The sequence below is a fragment of the Microcaecilia unicolor genome, chromosome 9 (assembly GCF_901765095.1).
Source record: "Microcaecilia unicolor chromosome 9, aMicUni1.1, whole genome shotgun sequence".
Lineage (NCBI taxonomy): Eukaryota > Metazoa > Chordata > Amphibia > Gymnophiona > Siphonopidae > Microcaecilia > Microcaecilia unicolor.
This window is the reverse complement of record NC_044039.1, coordinates 172,396,838-172,423,869: the sequence shown is the minus strand read 5'-3', so window position 1 is coordinate 172,423,869 and position 27,032 is coordinate 172,396,838. Positions and strand designations below refer to the sequence as shown.

Below are 27,032 nucleotides of genomic sequence, written 5' to 3'. Positions count from 1 at the left end.
TGATTTTTTATGCTTTTTTTTTTGTTGTTACATTTGTACCCCGTGCTTTCCCACTCATGGCAGGCTCAATGCATCTTACATGGGGCAATGGAGGGTTAAGTGACTTGCCCAGAGTCACAAGGACTGCCTGAGCCTGAAGTGGGAATTGAACTCAGTTCCTCAGGACCAAAGTCCACCACCCTAACCACTAGGCCACTCCTCCACTTTTCACTTGTACGATTTATTCGAAAATGGCCAGAAAAAATAAACGCACAGAGCACAAAACCTTGTTACAAATGATATTTTTGAAAAAAAAAAAAAGATTAACGTTTTGCGGTTTTGAAAATAGTCATATTTCCTGTTCGGATTTTGGATGTTTAGCACACAACATCCAAAGTCCGACTTAGACGTCATATTGAAAATGCTCCTCTAAATATTCAGGTTTTCAATTTCTATTGTCTGATAATTTTAAGAAGATAGCTACAATCAATAATCTTATTCTGAATCCCTTTAGTCTGTTATTCATGATATGCCCACCATTGTCATTTAATTTCCATGTTTCTCAAATTGTTCAGAAATTTTTCTACATTCTTCTGAAGATTACATCACTTAGACCCTAGCTGGATGACAAGACTTTGAAAATTGTTGCAATTCACTACTGGCTGGCTTACCACTTTATTCACTCAAACACTTTCACCTTTTTGAGAACATGGAAGTTATGATGATCTATAGAGTGAAGAGACTGGATCATGTTACCCCATTACTAGCAAAGCAACACTAGCTACTGGTTAAATATAGAATTCAGTTTAAATTTCTTATGCTCACACATTGGGCCTATTATTCAGGTCTGCCATATTGTTTATCTTCACTTACTATTCTGTATTCCCCCCATCCACTCTGCGAGATGAGGAAACACTAGTCTTATGGTAGCCTCTTTTACTAAGATCTGGTTGGATAGTTCCTGTGCCACAGCTTTTTCATGCATTGCTCCTACCTTGTGGAATTTTTTGCCAATAGCCTTTTTACTCCAAACCTTTTGAGCTAAAGTTTAAATCTGCCCCAAAGACCTGGCTTTCCCCCCAGGCTTTTAGGGGCCCTTTTACTAAGCTACAGTAAAAAGGGCCCTGTGCTAGTGGCAGTGGCCGTTTTTGCCGCTCGACAGGGGCCCTTTTTACCGCAGTGGGTGAAAATAACCAAAAATGAAATGGTTGTGTGGTAAGTTCACGCTGCTCACTAGCGCCAGAAATGGCATGTGCTGGGAGTAGAACTACCGCCGGCACCCGTATTGGGCTGGTGGTAGTTCCGGGTTGCCATACAGCAACCCTTTAGTAAAAGGGCCCCTTAACAATTGAGAGAATGTTCGGGATCCTAGCAATGTTGATCAGCAGATTTATTCTTACCCTTCATATCCCTCTCCGCAACCCCTTTTTGGTGTACCCCTCCCCCTTGTGTGTGATTGTTATATGTTTGACTGTCTAAGGCAAATATTGTTGTGATAGTCGCAGTCCCTTTTGTGTCAACCAATGTCTTTTGTTTAGTAGCTAGTTTCTGTCTCTTTAAACCTGTGTCTAGCCTAAGATTTTGAACAATTTCAAAATGCTTGTGATGTAGAAGTATAACAAATTTTGGATAAATAAAAAAAAATGGTATTTTATTTTACTGTACTTAAGTTTCAACTTGATATCCTGCTTTACATAATGTATCACAAAGCAGTTAATGGTTCATTGCCTCTCCTGAGGGATTTCTGTGGCTGCAAGCCAAGTAATATATAAACACTACCCAATTACTACCATATTCTCAATAGACAGGAGTTTGGAAACAGTTGCTATGCAACAGAGAGAAGCTTTCCATCTGAACAACACTGGAAGCAACAAGAAAGTGAAGATTTTGGGCCCTTCATCAACTTAAATGGGTAAGTTGGTCAAAAAACTTCATCCTTGCATTACAGATATCTTCTGAAACTGTGCCTAATGACATGCAGTGTGAGCTTTCTAAGGATGAGCACTCTATACTTTTCTAGCAATGTCAATTAAACTAGTAAACCTTCTGAAAACTGCTCAGTGTCAGGAATTCACATAGATTAATGGCAATTGTATTTTGTAATCATTTTATTTTCTAAAAAAAAATCTTGTTTATTCTCTAAGTGCATATTATCTTCTGAACCATTCAATCTTTACAGAGGCCAAATTGTCAGGGTAAGTAAATCTGTATATATGGTAAAATCCGAAATAATACTTGCTCTAAAACTTATAGATCTTATAAAAAATGAGAAACAAATTTATTTCCTTTTAAAGTGATGGCTTGTCTCTTGACAGATCATCTCCCTTAACCATTTACACTAGAGCAGGATTTCTGAACCCAGTCCTCAGATCACACCCAGCCAATCAGACTTTCATTATATCCATGTGAATATACAATAGAAATAGTGCATACAATGGAAATAGTTCACACAAACCTATCTCATGTTGTAACCAGGTACCTCTAAGTGCAGCCAAGGATAGAACAATCTCCAGCCACAGGTTCCCGGTACAATCAAGAAATAAATGTCCACCAGCAACTTCAATCTTAAGGACTTTATTCCATGCAGGTTTATAGTAGGCCTGATACACAGCTCCAACAGCAGCATTCACTTTCAATCTTAAGCACATGTAAGCTACCTGAAAGTGTGTGGCAAATAGTCCCCTTTAAGCAGTAGGCAATCAGCACATACCAGGATTCAATACAGGCTCACAGTCAGCTCCAGTCTGGGCTCTTTATCCAGTGCACAATAAACAGTAGTTCAATTCCAAATAGAAGCAGTTTTTCAGTTCATCATCACAGTTAAATCACAAAGCAGCAGTTTCTACCTTCTACTCTCTTTACCTTCAGGAGAGTTCAATACTTTAGGGACTCCTCATACCCAAGGGATTTCACTCCTGAATCAGCTTCACTGGTAAATTCAATGCTTTAGGGACCTCCCTTACCCAAGGATTTTCAGCCTGCAACTGCTTCTGTCCCCTGGGACTCCTTCCCACCTGCCTAATCAATCCCTGGCTTCTGCTCTCACAACCAATCAATCATTCTCCTTCCATTAGCTTCCCCTACACCCATACCAGCTGAGTTGAGCATTAGACTAATGATGAGCTCCTGCTCACAGGGCTTCCTATCTCTCTTTTCCCCTAGTGGCAGCCAATCTACACATCCTGCCAGCTTACATCCATGTCTTCCCCTATTGCAGCTAGGAGTCCAGTCCGGGTTCTTCATCTCACCCCCTGGCTCCTTGCCTGCAATGCCTTCTGGGACTTGTATTTCAGACTGACACTGCCTTAACCCAACTATACTAGATGTGACTTTATCACAATCAGTGGCGTACTAAGGTGGGGGCAGTCCGCCCCGGGTGCACGCCGCTGGGGGGGGGGGGGTGCCGCATGGCTGCCGGCTCTTCGTTTCATGCTCCCTCTGCCCCGGAACAGGTTACTTCGTGTTCCGGGGCAGAGGGAGCATGAAAACGAAGAGCCGGCAGGCGCGCGGCACCCCCCCCCCCCAGCGGCGGGCACCCGGGGGGGGGGGGGCGCATCGGCGATCCCCCTAGGAACGCCACTGATCACAATGTATATTTGTTATGAGTATCCTGAAAACTTGACTGGCTAGGTGTGTCCTGAGGGCTGGGTTGAGAACTCCTGATCTAGAACAACCAAATTTTTCAGGATAGGTGTATGCATATTAACACAGAAACTAAAATAATGTTTCCTCAGAAAATTTATGGAGCAAGCCCAAACTTGAATAAGAGTTCTCATATGCATTGCTCTGCAATTAATTTCTTAATTCCATAATATTTTAATCCCTGCAAATGAAAGGAAACACAAGTTTGTACTGTTTTAGGCGGTGGCTAGAAAATGGTGCCTTTTCCACTGAAAATCCCTGACATCTGTTTTGTGATTTTGAAATTCATTACTTTTTTTTCTTGATTTGTACTCTTTTTTTAATGTTATTTTCCTGCATTTTAATACAACAACCAAGAAGCAAGTAGCGTAGAGAAAGTGATCTAGTACATGAAAAAATAAGTCCTTCAAGAAATATATGAAAACAAACTATCCCCCCTGTGTACTAAGCTGTGCTAGCGGCTGTCGGTGTGCTAATGCCAACACAGCCCATTCACTTTGAATGGGCTGTGTTGGCATTTCCGTGTGGCAGCCGCTAACATGGCTTAATAAACAGGGGGGGGGGGGTATAAGTACTAGAAACACTCAAGGCCACCAATATATAGTTCCAAAAATCCAAATCGGAGACTAGTGCTATACAAATGCTAATAATAATAATAATAATTTCTGGGAAAACCAGAAAAACTACAAAAAAAATTATAATAATGCTGAACTCAATAATTTAAGGAGAGCTAAAGATGTTGCAAGTGAGACTAAGGAAATCTCCAAGGCGTGGCGATTAATGACCAAAAAGGCAGAAGAGAATGTTCAAAATATTTCAGAGACTGAAATCTAATAATACATTTGCAGGGGAATTGAAGACAAAAAAAATAATCCCCAGTTGTAAAGCCCCAGGATGCATAAGCAAAAACTGCTTTTGTCTTTTCTGGGTATCTCTGGATACATCCAGAAAAATTCTGATCCTTACAATCTAGAAAAAGCTTATCTCAATTCTTAAAACAAACATAATAAAAAAAGAACAGTTTCAAAAGCCAATTTTTTCTGAACTGGGTGTAAATATAGCCATTAATGTAGAAGATGTAACTATTTCAGTTTCTGAAAACTCCAATAATGCACATTTATCGAGGATCAACAGGTAAATTTTATTCTTCCTGAGAATTCTCAAGTTTCTTGACTAAAAGAAGTTAATACACATGACCAAATCCAAGCCCTTTGGTCGTGGGAGAAGCCAGCATTCATAGTGCACTGGTCCCCCTGACATGCCAGGACACCAACCGGGCAGCCTAGGGAGCACTGCAGTGGACTTCAGAAAAAGCTCCCAAGTGCATAGCTCCCTTACTTTGTGTGCTGCGTCCCCCAAACTCCCCCCCCAAAACCCACTCCCCACAACTGTACACCACTACCATAGCCCTTAAGGATGAAGGGGGGCACCTAGATGTGGGTACTATGGTTTTCTGGTGGGTTTTGGAGGGCTCACATTTACCACCACAAGTTAAACAGGTAGGGGGGATGGGCCTGGGACCGCCTGCCTGAAGTGCACTGCAGTACCCACTAAAACTGCTCCAGGGACCTGCATACTGCTGTCATGGAACTGGGTATGATATTTGAGGCTGGCATAGAGGCTGGAAAAAATATTTTAACATTTTATTTTAGGGTGAGAGAGGGTTAGTGACCACTGGGGGGAGTAGGGGGAGGTCATCCTCGATTCCCTTTGGTGGTCATCTGGTCATTTAGGGCATGTTTATGTAGCTTGGTCGTAATAAAAAAGGACCAAGTAAAGTTGGCCAAGTGTTTGTCAGGGACGCCCTTCTTTTTTCCATTATCGACCGAGGACACCCATGTGTTAAGCACGCCCCAGTCCCGCCTTCGCTATGCTTCCAACACGCCCCCAGGAACTTTGGTCATCCTCGCGATGGAAAGCAGTTGAGGGCGCCCAAAATCAGCTTTCGATTATGCCGATTTGGGCGACCCTGGGAGAAGGTCGCCCATCTCCCGATTTGTGTCGCAAGATGGGTGGCCTTCTCTTTCGAAAATGAGCCCAAAAGTCTACTAACCAAGATTTTGATAAAGAAATATCTATGTTCCCAGCACCAAATATCTTAAAATCACATGACTGAATGCTTCCCAGAGGCTTCACTAGTTGATACCTCCAAACCTCTGAGCCTATGGCATGGCTCTTCTGTTCTTAATGTCATACTCTCTCACTCCCCACCAACTCCAACACTTCCTGGTAGGGGCACCAAGGAAGCCAGGAATGGCGAGCTGCATGGGAGCTGTATGGGAGGGTGGTGGTGGAAAAAGAATAGCACTCTCAAATCAGGACTCAAGCTGGTATCTGGCCACAGAGAGACCTCAGTTCCTCTATTATCTTTGGCATCTCAAGCAGGCTTCCACTCAAGCCTTCAAAATGGGCTCTGATTCTCTGCACAAAATCATCAGCTGGGCTAGGCAACAAGTCAGTTCCCTGCTGAGAAACTTGAACAGGGATCTTTCCCTGATGTTTGCCCATAATGAAGAAAACTGTTAAAGGAAACAACAGAGAGCAACGATGCATCATATATCAGTGTCCGTCTTGGATCCCATAAATAATTCTTTGATTTGTACTTTGAATTCTGTTTAGGATGCCACTGAGATAATTGCTCTTTATTTTCTGTCTTTTAGCACCTTTATACATTGATTTTTACAAGATCTAGATATCTAACTTTAAGAGTTAATAGGTCCAGTACAAGGGTATTAGGCAATCCAGGCAAATCTTCAGCCAGGTGCTGCTTCTCAATTAACTTTTAGATCTCTAGTGCCACCCACTCACACTCCCTCCAAGATTATGATAATTAAATTAAGTGATCATGATCATCTCAACACCAACCCTCCCAGAATATTCCTATAAAAATGCATATTTGGAGTTCATTCTTTTTAAAATTGTAATTATACACATGATGAGGGAGATTTCCAGAAGCCACTTACAAGGGTAAATGGGCTATTTGAAAACTAGGAAATGAAGGAAACAAAGAAGAGGGACAAATCTCCACCTCTTAAAGCACAGCAAAAGAAACAGTGGAGATGACCAAAAGATTAGAGTGCAACCAAAGATGTCTTCAAAGGAGGTGTTCTTTATTGGCAATGGCTCACATGAAATAAATAAAAAGGCACATAACTGCTTGGGGGACTCTGTCCAAAAAGGGAATCTCCAAAAGATTATAACTCATCTTGAATTTCAGATTGGGGTTCCTAGTACTTAGCCACATATGAAAGTCACTGAGTCTGTCTAAACTACCTTTCCAAAGAAGAAAGATGTTATCAACATATCACCTGTACATTTTAATCTTTGCTTTAAAAGGATGATATGTAAGGAAAACTTCCTCAAAATGGGCTACACATATATTAGCCACATCTGGTGCCATGGTGGCACCCATGGCTGTGCCCTTAATTTATTTTTATTTATTTATTTTTTATTTAATGCACTTGTATCCCACATTTTCCCACCTCTTTGCAGGCGCAATATGGCTTACAAAACATCATGAATAATGGAAATGAGAAGAGAATAGATATGTGGTTTTACAGAAGGATGTTGGATTGCATGGTAATGGAATGCATGATAGTAATATAATAGAAGGTATTATTAACATTTCTGGATATATGTATGAGTTTCACATGATTTTACTGGAGAAATTGTTCTGAAAACTAAAATAGTTTTGAGTAAGATTGATGAAAACTGCCCATTCTTCCTGTAGGTAAAAGTATAAACAGATAACTCGTTGAGTTGGGGGGGGGGGGGGATTCTATAAAGAGGACATCAACATTTAGGTGCCAGGAATGTGTTGGACTGACCAGAATACTGCACTGTGCAAATCAGTTGAACTATTCTCTTTTATTGCCTGTAAATAGCAGAAAAGATAGTACAAGTGATATAGTTTGAACAAAAGACCAATGCAAGTGTATCTGTAGTGAGTGGTTATCTTCTGGAGAGATTATTAATGTTGAAGCTGAAAACATTCATGGGAGCAATTTTCAAACTGTCCACACTGGGACAAAACCTGTTGACACCATAAATACAATTTGAAAAAAAAATGCAGCTAGAAATATTGCAGTTCTGTTGGGGGGGGGGGGGGGGGATTGCATTTGCTTGTCAGAGAGGATAGGTCACACTCACAGTTCAGCTTCTAAGACAAATTTGTACTTGCAGTTGTGTGACAAGCATAGCAGTTCAGACTGGGACAACCCAATGGGCAGCTTGAGTCCTAGTTCTCCCAGTAAGGGTCAGGTCCACCTTCACTAAAACTTCTCTTTGAATTATGACAAAATTGAAAGCATCTACAGTTCTGTGGTGACAAGTGTTTTTATTTGCTGTTAATAACACTATTTTACCATCTGTCCTCTGGCACTGTAATAATTTGACTATCGTTAACCATAAATTGATGTATAACTTTTGATGGACCTAGTATGTGTTTATTGGCCATTACAAAAGTGACTGTCTTTGATGAAAATTCTTGGCAATTGAAAGATTATGGACCTGATACTCAAATGATGGCAATCAGTGTTTTGCTGACTGCCGCTGGCGTTATCCTGAGAAATTCAATGCTGGGCATGTCTGGGCTCTCGCATTGAATTTCTGCAATAATCAGCATTTAACTGGCTATGGCTGACTCCACCCCAGAACACCCTCAAAATAGTTGGTTTCACATTGGGCACTAAATGGACATTTTCTGCATTGCTATTCGGTTAACTGCGGCTGAATATGACCACTTAGCTCTGAACAGGCGATTTAATCAGCCAGTAGGAGCCGTTTCTGGCCCGTTAAATCACTTTGAATATCGACTCCTAATTGGAAAATATTCAATCTTGCCCAGTTAGATTTCATCAGGATTGTAATACTGAGGTGGTGTTGCTGGCTGCGATGGATGATATTACAGTATGTGCAGACTAGGGATATACCTCTGGATTCTATATAGCATGCCTAGCATTCTGCACCAAAATCCAACTGTATTCTATAACAATACACATAACTTAATTGGCTTAACAAGCCAATCAATGCTGTTAACAGCACTTAACAAGCAATAGTGAGCACTAATTGACAATAATTAAAATTCACACAAATCTCTGTGTGTATTCTGTAATGCATAGTGCGTAAGTTTTAGTGCAAGCAGGTAAAAAGGGGCATGGTTATGGGTGGGGGAAATGGGTGTTTCGTGGGTGTTCCAGAATTTATGCGCACTGTTATAGAATATGGCCCTCTGCGCCTAAATCTATGCGATCGGATTTATGCTATGTTTTGGTTGGTGTAAATGGAGGCACCTAGATTTAGGCGCTAGGGTTTCAACTAAGCATATTCTATATACTGCGCCTAAATCTAGGTGCTGCTTATAGAATACACTTAGGCGGAAATGTTTTCCATGCGGATTTTTCAGCGACCATATATAGAATCCCTCCCTTAGGGGCTAATTCTTTATAGTGGGCACCAGCATTTATAAATTGTTTACGTGCATAAATGACTAGAGTACTTTAAATTATTTTTATTGTAAAAAGCTCTGTTATTTTGTATGATTTAAAGGGCAGTATATCAAGCAATAAACTAAACCAAACATATTCACGAAAATGCCAAAATTCTGTCTAAGCTTTATTCTGTAAATATGCATATGTCTTATATAATATGTATTTTATAGGTATATGTACATATGAATGGAGCATGGGCAGGACTCACACTTACATGCATATCTTATAGAATTCTGTAAGTTATGTGCGTATCTCCAGCATTTAGACACGAGCACTTACATCAATGCTATGGCATTGCCCCAGTTACAAAACTGAGATTGTGAGCCCACTGTGGACAGAAAAAATGCCTGTATGTAATATGTAAACCACTTTGGTTATAGCACGAAAAGGTGGTATATCAAGAGTCTAATAAACATAATTTAATTTTAATATAATCAGCATTTCATTATCATCCTGCTAGACCAGTGCAGACCTATGGGTTATGCCCCTCTATTGGAGGCAGAGACTCGAAGGTTCTGATAGCATCATTAGTATAATAAGTGGTACAGCAAGAAGCATTCCTGTATTTCTCTGCCTCCAGCAGAGTACAGGTGGACTTGTACACATGGAACCTTCTTATCTTAAATTTAAAACAGGTTTATAAACTCACTTCTTTGAGAAAGCTTATGGCTATTAATTTGATGTTTTGGGTGCCCTTTATCTGGCTGTGAGATGCAGGCGTGGACTGTGAATACATATTGTAACTTCTTTTCCCTCTTTCTTATATTTGTATTATGCAATCTTCCTAGATGGTATTGCTAATGGTGTGGTATATCAAATGAAAATAAACATGGAGTCTTGTGTTTTCTCAACTTTTGGGATAGACTTCCCAAGCCTTAGTCTATGGTACTTGGATCTATGGTTGAAGTCTCACTGGGGGCTTCCTCCCAGGATCTGAGCCACAACCAGATCACAGGTTGAGGTAGAGAAGGGTTGTTAGTTCCTCCTTGGTGGCCTAGAGCGTTGACCTACAGGTCTTCAATTTGTGTGCTGGGCTGTATCAAGGCCTGTGGGAACACGGAGCAGGAATAAGAGCCCTCTACATCGCTACCTCCCTCCTGCTTTCCTAGGGGACTTAAGTTGTTTCTTCCCTGTCAAGCAATGAAGCTTGAAATGATGGCAGAATGGGAAGCTGAGGCACAGCAGACTTGCCTAGCTTTGTTTAGGTAGGTGGCAGGCCTGTTGGACCCAGGACAGCTGATTTTGCCTCTTGCGGGGCTGGGGGAGGGCTGTGCATCTGCAGCAGCACAAATGTGATGCACCTTTGATGACATTGTCTTACGTGGAGGGGCATAATCGAAAGGGGCGCCCAAGTTTTCCTGAGGATGTCCTCACAGGACATCCCGGCGAAGGGGCGGGGAAACCCGTATTATCGAAGCAAGATGGGTGTCCATCTTTTGTTTCGATAATACTGTCGGGGACGCCCAAATCTTGAAATTTAGGTCATCCCTTGATATGGTCGTCCTTAGACTTGGTCGTTTCTGATTTTCGGCAATAATGAAAACTTAGGACGCCCATCTCAGAAACGACCAAATGCAAGCCCTTTGGTCATGGGAGGAGCCAGCATTCGTAGTGCACTGGTCCCCCTGACATGCCAGGACACCAACCAGGCACCCTAGGGGGCACTGCAGTGGACGTCATCAAAAGCTCCCAGGTACATAGCTCCCTTACCTTGTGTGCTGAGCCCCCCAAAACCCACTCCCCACAACTGTTCACCACTACCATAGCCCTTATGGGTGAAGAGGGGCACCTAGATGTGGGTACAGTGGGTTTTGCAGGGCTCACAGTGGTTCATCAAACCTAGGGTATTAGACCCTGTTAACCATGCCTCTATGATACAGGCTAAATCAATTTGAAAATCACCAACAAATCCCTTATAAGTTTCAGTTTATTACAAACTGAACACACAACAAATATAACATTGATGGAACTGTGTTATTTGAGTTGTACAATATAGATGAGGATAAATTAATATCCAGAGATGTCTAATCAAGTTTCTATGTCTTCGGCAGGGTTACTATAGTTGTAATGACCCCTACCTGTAACCATTTAAATCCTAGAAGCATGGATACCAGGTCATATACAATCATAATAACAGTTCCTACCTGGTGATGTCTAAACTCTCTTCTGCTTCAAATCACTAGTATCAAAATCACTAATGTCTCTAAACCCTCTCCCAATCCCAAAACGCCCAAGCTAAAACCAACCCAATACTCAGAACTAATCTCTCCACTCCATGTCATTTCATACTCGCATACAACTTATTGCATGAAAAAAAAACAGCAAATACCAAAACATAACAAAAGGCTCAGATACATAGTTTCCAAAGTTCTACCCAAAGGGGCAAGCCAAGGGGCAGGCCACACCCCTTAGGTGATACACCTGAGGAAGTGCACCTCAGGAATTCAGCGTATTTTAAAGAATTGGATGCCCCTTTTACAAAGGTGTGCTAGCGTTTTTAGCACATGCTAAAAATAAGTGGGGGCTAAACACTAGAGATATCCATATATTCCTATGGGCATTTCTAGCATTTAGCGCATGCTAATGATTAGAGTGCGCTAAAAATGCTAGTGTTCCTTTTGTAAAAGACCCCCTGGATGCCTGATAATGACTTCACAATGAAGTGGAACACACCATCCCCATTGATTTCTGTAGAGTGGCAGGAACCAGCAGATCATCCTTCCAGGTAAAAGAAACTAGGTAGTAAGTTCCCACTGATTTATGTAAGAGCAGATCTCAAAACACTCAATTCCTACTCTCAGATCTTAGTGTGTTTTTAAAGGGCTAGCCCCCACATTCTATACAGCGTGACTTAAGTTGTGTGCACAAATCTGGTGATATTATGGATTTGCACACAGAATTAGTTAACCAGTCAGTCAGCGCTGATAATTGCCAGTTAACAAGCAATTAACACTAATTGGCATTAATTAGAATTTAGGCACAATTTAGGTGTATTCTGTAAAGTGATGTGCATAAATTCTAAGTCACATATTTGAAAAGGGGACGCGTGGAATAGGCGGGTCATGGGCATTTCTAAAATGTGTGTGTGTTGTAGAATATACCCGGTCCGTTCCTAATTTAGACGTTGGCATTTACACCAAGTTTTACTTGGTGTAAATGCCCGTGACAAAATTTAATTGCATGGACAGTATAAACTGCGCAGAAATTTAGGCATATTTTTTTCATTGCAGTTTTTTTTAGGTGTGCTATATAGAATCTAGCTCTAGATGCCTATTGTTGTAGAATGTCAGATCCAGCAGAGTGGAGTGGAGGAGTGGCCTAGTGGTTAGGGTGGTGGACTTTGGGCCTGGGGAACTGAGGAACTGAGTTCAATTCCCAGCACAGGCAGCTCCTTGTGACTCTGGGCAAATCACTTAACCCTCCATGGCCTGCCGCATTGAGCCTGCCATGAGTGGGAAAGCACGGGGTACAAATGTAACAAAAATAAAAAAAATCTTTGTCTTAAGGGATCCTGGAGTAGGGAGTCCCTGGATCAGAGAGCTGCCAAAGTTAAAACAGAAATATAGTTACCAAAGTTAACATAAATGGAAGTAAGGTTAACAACAAAGTTAAAAAAAACTGTCTTGAAAATCTAACATTGATTTTTAATGCAGTCTTATTACATGAGATGTTAATGCAGTAGGGAAAGATAAATACTTAAGCACTGCAAAGGAAATGCAGAGCAATGGGGCCACCCTGTGGCTGATGAGATAAATTACTATCCTGATTTCCTTTTAGTGGTATGCTGCTACCATGTGTTCATCATGGGGCTAATTTTATGAATCATTTCCCATGTATAAAGCATGCTTTATACATTGAAAAATATCTCTTATAAAACTGTGTGACTGAATACATGTGTGTTAATATTGTGGTGAGTAAGACTGATTGTGCTCTCCAACCCCTCACCACACATATACCCTACTAGAAAGCAGAATGAGACTCGAACCTTGGTGGGAAGGAAAACCCAAACTGGGATCCCACAAATGGGGAGGGGATTCCAATGCCCTGAGAGATAGAATCCTATAAGGAGGAAAGCTGGTGAAATAAAAGCTCAAGGCAACCAGTGTCTTATACCCTTTAATAATCACAGAAAACTTCTAGTTTATTATATTACATCTCCCTTTTAAACATTATTTTAGTATTTTAGTATTGTTTTTTCCATAATTGTTTTTATAGTTCTATTTATTTGAGCATTTAATATATTTCTGTGATGAAACATCATGTTGTATACATGTATTTGTTACTTTACTTTAAAAAATTAATAAAAAAGATTTGAACTAAAAAAGAAATATGGGGGAGTGGCAAAGAGTAGGCATTATCCCTCAGGCTTGCATGTCAGTATATAATGACCCTGTAAGAAAGGGAGAGAGAGAGAGAGAGAGAGAAAGGAGCTCCGCCAGATGGAGTAAATGGGCTACCCAGCCCAGGACATTGAGGACCTCAGAGTAGATGCTGGGTCAGGAATAAGGTACAGAGTATGGAGAATCCAGGAATATGGCCAAGCCTAACCTGAGTGCAAGGAAGCGAGGAGCCCTTATCCCCAGGTTTCCTGGAGAGAAACTGACAGTCTAGCAGGCAGATGATCAAAAGCCCCGTGCTGTTCCAAACAGCGCTCTAAAAATAGCGCTGGAACCGCTCGGGCATTTACTGCACCTATGATCAGAGATAATTGCATGCAAATTTAAGCACACAATTCTCTCTGATCATGGGGTAGAAGTGCAGGAGGATTGTGCCTGAGGGTCCTGCACTTGTTTGATAAGTCTGGCCCCCCCTCCCCCGACACAGGAGCCCAGCCCATTTTGCAGGTGGCGCTTAAGGAAGAGGAGGGAGGCTACCTCCCTCCTCCAACCTAAGGTAGGGGGTGAGAGGATTGACCATGGCCCACTGGGCCACCATGGACTTCTTACCAATGCTGGGAGGGTTAGGGGGGCTGGAGGCCCTCCCTGAACCTGTGTCAGGGGGGTTCGGGGGGGGGGGGGACCGGAGGTCCACTGGACCTCCAGCCCCCTGTCACTGGGGGGGGGGGTCATCGGTCAGGTCGTCGGTTCCTTGGGGGGGGGGTCGTCTGTTCCTACAGGGGGTTGCTGCATTGGGGGGAATAGGGGCCTGCTAGCATGCAAATACATGCTGGACAGGGCTCACCATTCCTCCCCAATGACTGCAAACCCTAACACCAGCTCGGAGCTGGCGTAGGATTTGCCACAGCCACGAGCCAATCTTTGGTGCGCTGGTCGCTGATCATCGGGGATGAATAGGTTTAGCATACATTTGCATGCTACTTGCGCTAAGATCCCTGTTTTGCATGGTAGTTGCTTTCAAAGGCCATGAGCACATTGTTTCACGCGCTCGGGGGCTCTGTTCATGGGGCAGTAGCAAACGCAGGCGCTAGTATGGCACTAACAGCCTCTAGCGCATGCGTTTGCTTCTGATCATCGGCCCATCAGTGAGGAAAGGGAGGTCAGCTGACTGGAGAATAATGCCAGAGGAGTTCAGAACAGAAAGGTCACAGGAGCGGGATCTCTGTTGGCATGTGTGGATAGGACAAAGGAAAAGGAACCTGGTGATTGTTTAGTCTGGCTACTAGGAGACTATCGTGGTGAAATTGCTCTGCAAACTGAAGGTCTGAAGTCAGAGATTCTGAAGAAGCAAATTGTAATTGACAGGTTTCAGGGCTGCCGAGAGACTAGGCCGGGCCCAGGGCAAGGCCGCCCCACCTCTGCCCCCCCCCCCCCCCCCGCTGCTACCGCCCCCCGTTGCTCCCCCTGCTGCTGCCGCCCCCCATTGCTCCCTCCCCCCCCCCCCCCCCCCCGCTGCAGTCCCCAGTCTCACCTTCCTACCTCCACGGCTCCGGGCACCCTGCATTCAAAGCAGCAGTCACAGATCGCCCCTCTTCAGGCTTTCCCTCCCTCTGTTCCGCCCTCATCTGATGTAACTTCCGGTTTCCGCAAGGGCGGGACACAGAGAGGGAAGGCCCGAAGGGAGGCGATCTGTGACTGCTGCTTCGAATGCAGGGGGCCCGGAGCCGAGGAGGCAGGCAGGTGAGACCAGGGACTGCAGCGCCGGTGGCCTGACCCCGGCGCCGGGCCCCCTTTGGAGGCTCAGGCTCGGGGAATTTTGTCCCCCCTGCCCCCCCCCCTCTCGGGGACCCTGCCAGGTTTTCCTGGCAGCTCTGGTTAGAAGTTAAGGACCTCACAGCCAGATTTGTGCAACTGGTCTGGAGAAACTGTTGGAGTTTTGTGGGATCTGTGCTGCATTGTAAATGAAAGCTTATGTTTGCTGCCTGCAGTCCTGAACAACAGACAGTACTTGAGTGGATGGAAGCTTGTTTTCCCATTGGATTACTGATGGTGTTTAAAGGTTTGTTTAATTGAGGGGTTTACTTTGGGGAATTCTTGGGACTGTGTATAAATGCCCCAAGAGCCAAGACAGTCAAGTGTGGAAGCTGGAACGGTTTGAGAAGTCATCCAATGCCTTATAATGTGATAAAAGAAAAATGTCCAAGTGTTTCCCTGAAATGTAAGGCTGCACATTATTAGTGTTTATTTGGAGCTTGAATACAGTTAATGCTCTAGAAAAGCAATGTGGAAATTTGTTTAGTACTCGTAATTTGTTTAGTACTCGTAGTACTCTGAAAGCAAAATCCAAAAGATGGACTGGAATGAAACCTTAAGTAGACTGAACTGTGGAAAGAATTTAGTTCATGGGTAACAAAAACTCCAGTGCCATGATATGCCTGATGGATTAGTGAAGGTCAGATAATGGACACTGTACTGTATAACCAGGGTCAGCCCTACTATTAGGCAAACTAAGCATCAGCATGGCAGAATGTGGGGAACAGCAGCGCAGCTCCTGTGTGGCAGAGATCAGCACTTTTAGCCAGTCAAAGAAGGGCAGTTTTCAGACAAAGCAATTTACAGTACTTTGGTAAATTGTTATTTATCCAGCTAAATGGCTTTGAAAATTGTCCTCTCCATGTGATATATATTTCTTACTGAATAGCTTTTGGAGAAAACTGCGTCACAAAACAATAAATGCAATGTTTTATTTATTTATTTATTTATTAGGATTTATTTACCGCCTTTTTGAAGGAATTCACTCAAGGCAGTGTAATTTTAAAAAGGAGCTGGCAATACTGCTGTTCTGGGAAGAAAAAAAAAAGATCTTATTTGCTTCTTTCCCTGTATTCACTTGCTCTAATGTCAGAGAGGATAGATCATGCTTACAGTTTAGTATCTGACACAAATTTGTACTTGCATTTGTGTGAAAAGCATGTCAGTTCAGACAGGGACAATAACATGAACAGCTTGAGTCCAAGCTCTACCAGCAGGGTTCAGGGCCACTTTCACTAAACCGTCACTTTGAATTATGAGAGAAAAAAAATGAAAGCAGCTACAAGAAATATAGCTTAATGGTAACATGTTGTTATTTGCTGTTAACAACACTATTTTACCATCTGTCTCTCTGGCATTGTATTAATATGACTATCACCAACACATATTATACAGTACCCAGATACATAATTTTAAAAAGCTTTTGATGGGCTTGAAGCAGTATGTTTGCATCAGCCAATATTGGATTTGCAATTTTTGAGAAAATTTTCACAAGTAGCTGTTGGGCCAGTTAAAGGTTTATTTGAAAAATATTCAGCACTTCATGCTGCCCAATCAGGTTTTCATTGTGATTGTAGTGTGGAGACATCACTGCCAGCTCTTATTGATGGTATCAAAATGTGCATGAACCAAGGATTTGATGCCCTTTAGCTACAGCTGAATTTGACGGTGTCATTTGATGCTATCCATCATGGCCTGCCCCTCTAATGCTCACAGAATCTGAGGATACAAGGTAGAATATTGGGGTGATTTATGTATTATCTTGTAGATCACAATGGGGATAATTTTATAAAGTATTTTGCACTCTCGACACTGGATTGCTTAACTGTACTTTGGCACTAATGAACTTTATCGTTATACCACTCTACTTCTCATTCCAGAAACGAACTCTCTACACTTGATTGCTTAACTTTCCCTGTCACTCATAAATTCTATAGCAATACCACTCTATTTCTCATGCCAGAAATGAACTCGCTACACTTGATTGCTTAATCTACTCTAAGTCACTTAAGAACCATTTTGTATTTCTCAATCCGGAAATGGCAATCACCATTACGGCATTATGTAAGCCACATTGAGCCTGCAAATAGGTGGGAAAATGTGGGATACAAATGCAACAAATAAATAAATATAAAACATGATTTACAGAACCGAAATCACAAATGAAATCACACACAGCCTCCAAATAATGAACTCATGGGTGTTATGATTCTGCCGGTTTGGCTGAGGGGGAGGGGGGGGACGTCTCTTCTGATTGGCTGCCAGGGGTTGTGCTGACGTCAGGGGATAGTACTTTAGCCTGCAGCTGAAGAGTTTCTCTGCTTTTGCGTTACTTACTTGGTGGTAACAGGAAAGCCTGATAGTTTTCTCTCAGAACGTGCTCTAGGTGCTGACAGGGATCTGTGTTGTATTAGAGTATTCTTTTCCTTCCCTCTGGGCTAGCTGCTGCTGTGTGTGTGTGCCTAGCTCTGTAATCAGGGTCAGCTGCTCCTTTGTTTAGTGGGGGCTGGGCATTGCTCAGCCTCCCGGGGCTCTGGGCTGAGTGAGAGCCTTCTCCTTTGTTTGTTTGTTTTAAGGATTTCTCTTCCCAGTGTCCCGACCTGCTGGCTCAGTGAGTTTAACCCTTTGTGTACTGTGTGCAGTGGCGTACCAAGGGGGGGGCGGTGGGGGCGGTCCACCCCGGGTGCCAGTGGGTGGGGGGTGCTCCGCTCCCGCTGCCTCCCGTGTCCGTTCCCGCGGCGCCGCACATTTAAAAAACCGGCGAAGCAGCGTCGCAGGCAGCGCCTCGTGCCCTGCTTGTAAAAAAAAAAAATCAAATCTCCTTCCTCCTTCTCCTCCTCGTCTTGACGTCGACTCGGGCCTTCCAATCAAATTGATTGGAAGGCCCGAGTCGACGTCAAGACGAGGAGAAGGAAGGAGATTTGATTTTTTTTACAAGCAGGGCACGAGGCGCTGCCTGCGACGCTGCTTCGCCGGTTTTTAACGGGACTGAGGTGGGGAAGGAGAGGGGCGAAAGGGACTCGGGTGGGGGTGTTCAGAGGGGAGAAGGGGACTGGGGTGGGGGTCTCAGACAGGGGAGGGGAGAAGGGGACTGGGGTGGGGATCTCAGAGGGGAGAAGGGAGGGGAGAAGGGGACTGGGGTGGGTGTGTTCAGAGGGGAGAAGGGGACTGGGGTGGGGGTCTCAGAGGGGAAAAGGGGAGGGGAGAAGGGGACTGGGGTGGGGATCTCAAACAGGGGAGAAGGGGACTGGGGTGGGGATCTCAGAGGGGAGAAGGGGAGGGGAGAAGGGGACTGGGGTGGGGGTGTTCAGAGGGGAGAAGGGGACTGGGGTGGGGGTCTCAGCGGGGAAAATGGGGAGGGGAGAAGGGGACTGGGGTGGGGATCTCAGAGGGGAGAAGGGAAGGGGAGGGGAGAAGGGGACTGGGGTGGGGGTCTCAGAGGGGAAAAGGGGAGGGGAGAAGGGGACTGGGGTGGGGATCTCAGACAGGGGAGGGGAGAAGGGGACTGGGGTGGGGATCTCAGAGGGGAGAAGGGAAGGGGAGGGGAGAAGGGGACTGGGATGGGGGTGTTCAGAGGAGAGAAGGGGACTGGGGTGGGGGTCTCAGACAGGGGAGGGGAGAAGGGGACTGTGGTGGGGGTCTCAGACAGGAGAAGGGGAGGGGGGAAGGGGACTGGGGTGGGGGTGTTCAGAGGGGAGAAGGGGGCTGGGAACTGGGGGCTGAAAAAAGGGGCAGAGAGAGAGAGGGGACAGATCCTAGATGGAAGGGAGAGCGAGAGGGAGGGCAGACCCTGGATGGATGGGAGAGGGAGGGCAAATGGTGGATTGAAGGGGCAGAGAGAAAGGGCAGGCAGTGGATTGGAAGGGATGGCAGAGAGGGCAGACACTGGATGGCAGAGAGAGAGAGAGAGAGAGTGAAGACAGATGCTGGATGGAAGAAGACGGTGAAAAGAAGATGAGGAAAGCAGAAACCAGAGACAACAAACTGTAAATAAAATATATTTTTTTTGCTTTAGGATAAAGTATTGTAGATGTGTTAAATGTTTATAATAGAACATGTAAATAAGGTAATCTTTTTATTGGACTAATTTTAATACATTTTGACTAACTTTCGGAGAACAAAACCCCTTTCCTCAGGTCAGGATAGGATACTGTAACAGCACTATACTGTACTGACCCGAGGACGGAGGTTTTGGCCTCTGAAAGCTAAATGTATTAGTCCAATAAAATGGTATTATTTTACTTTCTATATTTGTTTTATTTCTATTTGTTAATTTGTAAAGTGGTGATTGGTACTTGTTAGGTTTTTTTTCAAATTTACATCTGCTGTCTTTATATTTTGCACAGTACTAGGGGACAGTTTCTGTTTCTGTGGTGTTGCATTGTATGCAGAGTCTGGCATTGGGGGTTCAGTTTAATTTTTATCTAAATAGAAAGTTTATGATTACTTATTCTATAGTGGATTAGGGTGTATCTGTGTTTGTGAAAAAGACATGGCTTTCAGTTGGCATTGACTGTGCAGGATCTATGATCTGTACTATTCTGTCTGGTTTCATTTTACAATAGGTGAATTGATGTTCTAGTGCTCACTGTAGTGTTTAAGATGCTTTTCTTTTCCTTATGTGACTCGTAGAAATGACTGCTTATGGTATGGTAGAATTGCTCTATAGGTCCTGAGTGTTTTGTTCCTGCCTCTGCCAGTGTGTTTGTTGGATGGGCCCCGCTCCCTCTCGGGAGGGGAAGCCTTCTCTCTGATTGTTTGTTGATTTATGGCGTTCTCTCTGCTGGCTCTACAAGCTTAAATCTTTGTGTTCTGTGTGCCTCTGTCTACAGTGGGTTTGAGGCAAAGGCTTTCTGCCTTCCTTTTGTGTCTGGTTCCTCTGGCTTCTGCCTGGGGCTCCTACCCTGGTGGGGTGGGGGGTTGCTGTGTTAGTTCCCCTGTCCTGCGCTAGTCCCCTGGCTGGGCGTGGCCTGCTCTGGTCCTTTGTTTCCCCCTCTGCCCTATTGCTGGTGTTCAGCGCGTGTCTGGCATCTTGGGGCCCTCTGGGTTCTTTCACCCCTCCCTGTGTGTGATTGGGTTCCAGTTCAGCCGTGAGGCTCGCACGAGTGGCTCTGTGTGCGTGGGTTCCGGTTCGGCTGCGAGGCCCGCCTGTATGCCTATTTCCCTTCTTCCTGAGGGACTGTGGGGAGGGGTAGCTTAGGGGGTATTGTGTAGCTGGGGTGTGCGGTGGTGGGTCGGTCTCCCCTTGGCCTGGGTCGGCGCCCTGCTGGCCTCGGCCAGGGCCCAAGGGCTCACGACCAACCCAACGGATTACAATGGGCAGACGCATTCCAACTAAAGTTAAACGCGGAAAAAACACAGTGTCTCATCCTGTCATCACAATATAATACAAACAAAACCAATACCATAAACACTCCGGATTACACCCTCCTGGTCTCAGACAGCTTAAAAATTTTTGGAGTCACAATCGACCAAAATCTCACACTTGAAGATCATGCGAAAAATACAGCAAAAAAAATGTTCTACTCAATGTGGAAACTCAAAAGAATTAAACCTTTCTTCCCAAGGGAAGTATTCCGCAGCCTAGTACAATCAATGGTGTTAAGCCATCTAGACTACTGCAATGCCATTTATACTGGATGTAAAGAACAAATCATTAAGAAGCTTCAAACCGCTCAAAATACAGCAGCCAGACTCATATTTGGGAAAGCGAAATACGAAAGCGCCAAACCCCTAACAGAGAAACTACATTGGCTCCCACTAAAAGAACGAATTGCATTCACAGTTTGCACCCTGGTCCACAAAATTGTTCACGGGGAAGCCCCGACCTATATGTCAGACCTTATAGACTTGCCTATTAGGAATGCAAAGAGATCATCACGCACATTCCTCAATCTCCATTACCCTAACTGCAAAGGACTAAAATATATATCCACATAAGCGACCAGTTTCTCATACATCTGCACACAGCTATGGAACACACTACCGAAGGCCATAAAAATAACGCAAGACCTAACTATCTTCTGAAGGCTACTGAAAACAGATCTGTTCAAGAAGGCATACCATAAACATCCATCTTAAATACTAAATAACAGGACTTCACATGACATAGACACAAATAGAATCTTACCACTTGACTGATTACCTCTCTGTTCCAAATATGCTATGCTACTTGTATGTTACCATGTTACCTCTCTGTTCCAAGCATGCTATGCTACTTGTATGTTACCATGTATGTAGGTATACCGTTATCTGTTCCACGTATGCATTACCAATTGTAATTCTGTTACCCGGAAATGGCAACCGCCATTACGGCAAATGTAAGCCACATTGAGCCTGCAAATTGGTGGGAAAATGTGGGATACAAATGCTACAAATAATAATAATAATAAAAAGGTGCCTATATAATTATACAGGGGTGTATATTCCTCAAATGTAGGCTTATCAAGAGAATGCCTATTTTTAGGCATGAGTTATGTGTATTTTATAAAATATGTACATAGAACACTGTGAGGGGGTATACAGAACACTGCCTCTCACTCTTAAGAAGGATCCTTTAGGTGCTGTGAGCCATCTTAAAAGCCTTAGCCCCACCAAGGGAGGAAGTGAGCTGAGAGGGGTGGAGCTGAAAGTAGGAACTATAAAAGGCAGGGCCAGAGTGAGGCTAAGAAGGCCCAGAAGGAAGGAGTGAAGGCTACTCCGTATACCCTTACCGCATACCTATGAACCGGAACCACAACAGCCAGGTAGGCCAAGTTTAACTTTGACTTTTGTAGCTTTGCATGTTGGATCCAGCCTGAGGCAGGCTGGCTGGTGAAATGTTAAGAACTGTACTGATAACTCTGGGAAGCCAGCCCAGAGCTAAAGCCTTAATAAACTGATGGACTGTCTCATTTCAGAAGATTGTCAGAGTACAACAGTTGAACAGATTAAGCAGTGGTTCAGTCAAGGCCAGCTCTGGCTGTGATAAGGCATGCAGTGGAGGAGTAGCCTAATGGGTTAGTACAGTGGCCTTGGAACTAGGAGAACTGGGTTCACTTCCCACCACAGCTTCTTGTGTCTCTGAGCAAGTCATTTAACCCTCCCTTGCCCCAGGTACAAAATAAGTACTTGCCTATAACATGTGAACCACTTTGATTGTAACCACAAAAAGGCAGTGTATCAGATCCCATTCCCCATCCTTACACTTGTTGGCTATGCTGGCACTTGTATATGGGACAATGATAAATTCTGGCATGTTTTAGCCCTTCACAGTACATGCAAGCATATATACTAGAGATGCAGACAACCAAATGATGCTTACATTTACACCTCCTGCAGTTTCAAACCCTTTAGAGGTAACTATAGCTAAGTTCCAAATCCATGCCTTTCCTTTCTCTGCTAGGTCTCTGAGGTGCATGTGGAGAAGAAAACTAAGAAGCAATGTTTGAGGATGATAATCAGCTATATAAACTTTTTATTGTATGAGTTGAGATTCTAGTAAGATGCCAAGAGTGGTAGCAAGTGTCAACACAATCAGTTAGAGCTTGTGTTTGTTCCTTTGCAACTCCACTTTGCATTTTCCCCATGAGCATTCAGGGGTGCAAAACACTTAGACTTACAAAGTTACGTGGAGGGGCATAATTGAAAGGGGCACCCACGTTTTCCTGAGGACGTCCTCACAGGACGTCCCAGCGAAGGGGCGGGGAAACCCGTATTATCGAAACAAGATGGGCGTCCATCTTTCATTTTGATAATACGGTCGGGGATGCCCAAATCTTGACATTTAGGTTGTCCCTAGAGATGGTCGTCCTTAGACTTGGTTGTTTCTGATTTTTGGCGATAATGGAAACTAAGGACGCCCATCTCAGAAATGACTAAATGCAAGCCCTTTGGTCATGGGAGGAGCCAGCATTCGTAGTGCACTGGTCCCCCTGACATGCCAGGACACCAACCGGGCACCCTAGGGGGCATTGTAGTGGACTTCAGAAAAAGCTCCCAGGTACTTAGCTCCCTTATCTTGTGTGCTGAGCCCCCCAAAACCCACTACTCACAACTGTACACCACTATCATGGCCCTTATGGGTGAAGGGGGGCACCTTGATGTGGGTACAGTGGGTTTCTAGTGGGTTTTGCAGGGCTCATATTTACCACCACAAGTGTAACAGGTAGGGGGGATGGGTCTGTCTGCCTGAAGTTACTGCACCCACTAAAAGTGCTCCAGGGACCTGCATACTGCTGTCATGGAGCTGGGTATGATATTTGAGGCTGGCAAAAAATATTTTTAAAATTTTTTTAGGGTGGGAGGGGGTTAGTGACCACTGGGGGAGTAAGGGGAGGTCATCTGGTCAGTTCGGGCACCTTTTTGTGGCTTGGTCATAAGAAAAAAAGGACCAGGTAAAGTCGTCCAAGTGTTCATCAGGGACACCCTTTTTTTCCCATTATGGGTTGAGGATGCTCATGTGTTAGGCACGCCCAAGTCCCACCTTTGCTACGCCTCCGACATGCCCCCGGGAACTTTGGTCATCCCGACAACAGAAAGCAGTTGTGGACGCCCAAAATCGACTTTCGATTATGCCGATTTGGGTGACCCTGTGAGAAGGACGCCCATCTTGCGATTTGTGTCAAAAGATGGGCGTCCTTCTCTTTCGAAAATAAGCCTGATAGTCATCTGACCCCAGTGTTATCTATATAATATGGCTTTTGACATCCAGTTAACTTAATATACCACTGACGTCATTGACCCTGGATCTGACCTTATTTTCTTATCTCTTCTGTTGCCTTTTGAAAAGAGAAAACTGAAAAGATTCCACTAAGAGGAGGACCAAAAAGTATGGAGATTCTTGGTTGTAGTGAGAACAATATAGTTTCTGAAAAGACAGATACTTTGACATTGAATGTGGAAAGGCATTTAAGTGCCCTTTCCAGGTAGAACGTCTTGAATACTGTGTGCCCAATGATGCTAACTGTTCCTAGACCCAGATGTAGAAATAAGCAATCAAAGGTTCTCTCCATGAATATAAAGCATCTCAAGCATAACTAGAACAACTAAAAGAATAATTTAATCCAAGATTGGTGGCCTGGAAACACTACTGTACAATGTACTTGTGAGAGGTTCTTGGTCAATCCAGAGAGAGGTTTTCTGTTCCTTAGATTGGCTGGGGTTGGGGATACTGTAGAGGCAATGTTATTCAGGGAGCTGTGTTCAGTGCTCAAGGGAGATACCTAATGATTTGATTTAGGGTCCAGAGTTCTGGAGGGAGCCCTGGTTTATGGCTGTTAGCCAAAGGACTGTGGTTGCTTTTCCAAGACAATGGTTGGGCCTTCTTCAGAATATATGGTTGCTAACTGGACCAAGGAGAAAGAGATTAGATCCTGGTTGTTCAGTTCACTTTTGTGCTATGCATACATACCATCTAATCTGCTGTTTCTAGATCTTGAGTGATGTGGGGAGGAGGGGGTGTCTATAAAATAGATTTTTAAAATTCCCAGGGTATTTGCAAATGAAGGCTTACGGTGCCACTGTCCCGGCTTCTATTCCAACTGATATGAAATCCCAAAGGAGCAGAAAGAAACTTCCGGGCATTAAAAGAATGGCTTAATAAAGGAGGTTTATTCCAAGAAGTTTGAAGTCAGTGGAATTGATAGAGGATCAGAGGCACAGAGCCTAAACTATGAATAGAGAATGGTTCTTTCTTGACTTTTGATTGAGATTGAAAATTTTTTTTTCAAAGTATGTGTGTGGGGGGAAGGGGTAGGGGTGTTTATGTTTTTGCCACCTGACCCCTTTTGGGAACATGATGTCACAAAAAAACATGTAGAGGATCACAGCATGAGGTCTGAGTCACGAGCAGGGAATGGTTCATTCATGCCATTTTTTACTTAGATTAAGAATATATAAAATGAGGATAAACACCTGCTACTGAACCTCACTGACTCTCAAATCTATTTGGATCCTGGCCAAAGTGGAATGATTAATACTTAGATGATTAAAACCAAAACTAGTGGAGGAACAACCCCAGGATAATCTCTTTACATATTTCAAAGATACAGTGACCTCCATAATTACAGTACTAATATAAAAAAATAAGCAGCAAGTAGTGATGGGCTGGAGGGGGTTATAGAGGGCTCCAACATGCACCTTGTTAGTTTATTTTATGAAAATAAATGTTTTTCACCAATGGAAGCAGACCTGAACAGAGCCTCTTGCTAGGAAATTGGTAGCACATCACTGGCAACAAGGGAAATACCAGTTCAAGTGAGTATTCATGCGTTTGATCTAATGCATGGATAAAAGCATTGTATTTAGGGATACAATATGTAGTATCTCTGAAAAGGTGAGGAAAGTTAAAACCTGAAAATAGTTTTGGAAATGAAAATGAAAACTAAGAATTTGTTTGTCTTGTAAGGTCCTTTGATTGTTTATTTGTAGACCACTTCTAATGAATTGCTTACATGAAATTCACTGATAGGATACTGGAAAACCTGCAGCATCTTTTTTCTGTAGGACATTCCAAGTCAATCTCATGCACACTCTTTCTTCTCAGATACCTCAAAATCCTCTGTCTCCCGATGTCAGCCTGGAGCCAGCTCCCCTAATACACACAATGGCATCAATAGGCAGCTATCCTCTTTATCCACTACAGAAGATTCTGCTGTTACTATGCTTGAGCTCCGAAGCCGAGGCACCTCTGGGATCTGTGACTACAATAGAGTCGAGAGGCAGAGAAGTTCAGGTAGGCATAACAGTGGCATTGGCATGATGGTATATCAGTATCAATAGACACATCCTTTCTTCTGTTTTTGAAATATGCCATGCTTTGTGCATGGCTAAAAGGCATGAGCCTAACTTCTCAGTCTGTAATCAATAGCACTATGTCAAGATCCCAACTGTATCTGATGAAAAATGGAGTTTCAAGAGAGGCAGGAAGAAGCAACTGAATATAATTGTACAAATTAGGTAGTGGTATAGGATCAGAGACTTAAATACAGAGACCACAGTAATTACGAATACCTTATTGAATAAATAATAACATACAGCTAGGCTTTTCAAAGGCAAATCAAGGCCTAGAAGTCATGAGAAGCCAGATATTTGTCCTCAGAGAACTAGCTCAGTTATATATTATCCTGATATCCAAAGAGGGATGACAGAAGAGGAGGTGGGAAGCTATTAAGCCAATCAAAAGCTATCAACTCCCAAATAGAAAAATAGTCACTGAGAAAGTGGAAAATGCAGGGTCTCATTTGCTGTGAGTAGGTAGCCCAGTTTCTTTATCATCATGGTTACCGGGCTTCTTCATCAGTCATATGGCTGCTTCTTCAGTTGGAGGGGCTTTGGCTGACTCTTATATTTCTTCCATAGTAGGGTAGGTTGCTGAGTCCATTTAACTTGAGGAAATGGACTAGAAAATGGAAATGGCATCATTGCCCAGACCAGAGCTGACATTCAGGTCTCAGAGCAGGAATCTGAAGAAGGACCGGTAGAGCATAAAGAGAATGAATCTCACCAGCACACTGAGGATACCGAAGATGAGTTTTTCTCTTGCCTGGATACCTAGAAGAGGGATCAGATCTCGATACAGCAGTGTACCACTGTGTTAACTGGCCTTGTGTATAGATAGGGATAACCATGTACCTGGACAATTGTGCATAGACAGGGATAACCATGTAACTGGACAGTCTTATAAATAGGAGTTGATAATACTATGGAAAGAGTATGCACAACAACAATCTGAAAAAATTCAGAAGAAGAAATCAAAGATAATTGAGTGATGTTATAGACATCAGCTTGAAAG

The 27,032-nt window shown here is 43.6% G+C and overlaps 1 protein-coding gene across 3 annotated transcripts in view; it reads left to right on the top strand.

Moving 5' to 3' along the window:
* Positions 1-27,032, top strand: part of SLC35F4 (solute carrier family 35 member F4) — a 195,684-nt gene that overhangs the window by 78,654 nt on the left and 89,998 nt on the right. For 2 of the 3 annotated variants that reach the window (XM_030214666.1, XM_030214665.1), the window contains exon 2: positions 25,785-25,973. The exons of the other annotated variant lie outside the window; for it this stretch is intronic. In XM_030214666.1, coding sequence (XP_030070526.1) covers positions 25,785-25,973 — 189 coding nt within the window. The remainder of the gene's footprint in view (positions 1-25,784; positions 25,974-27,032) is intronic. 3 annotated transcript variants of the gene reach the window in all.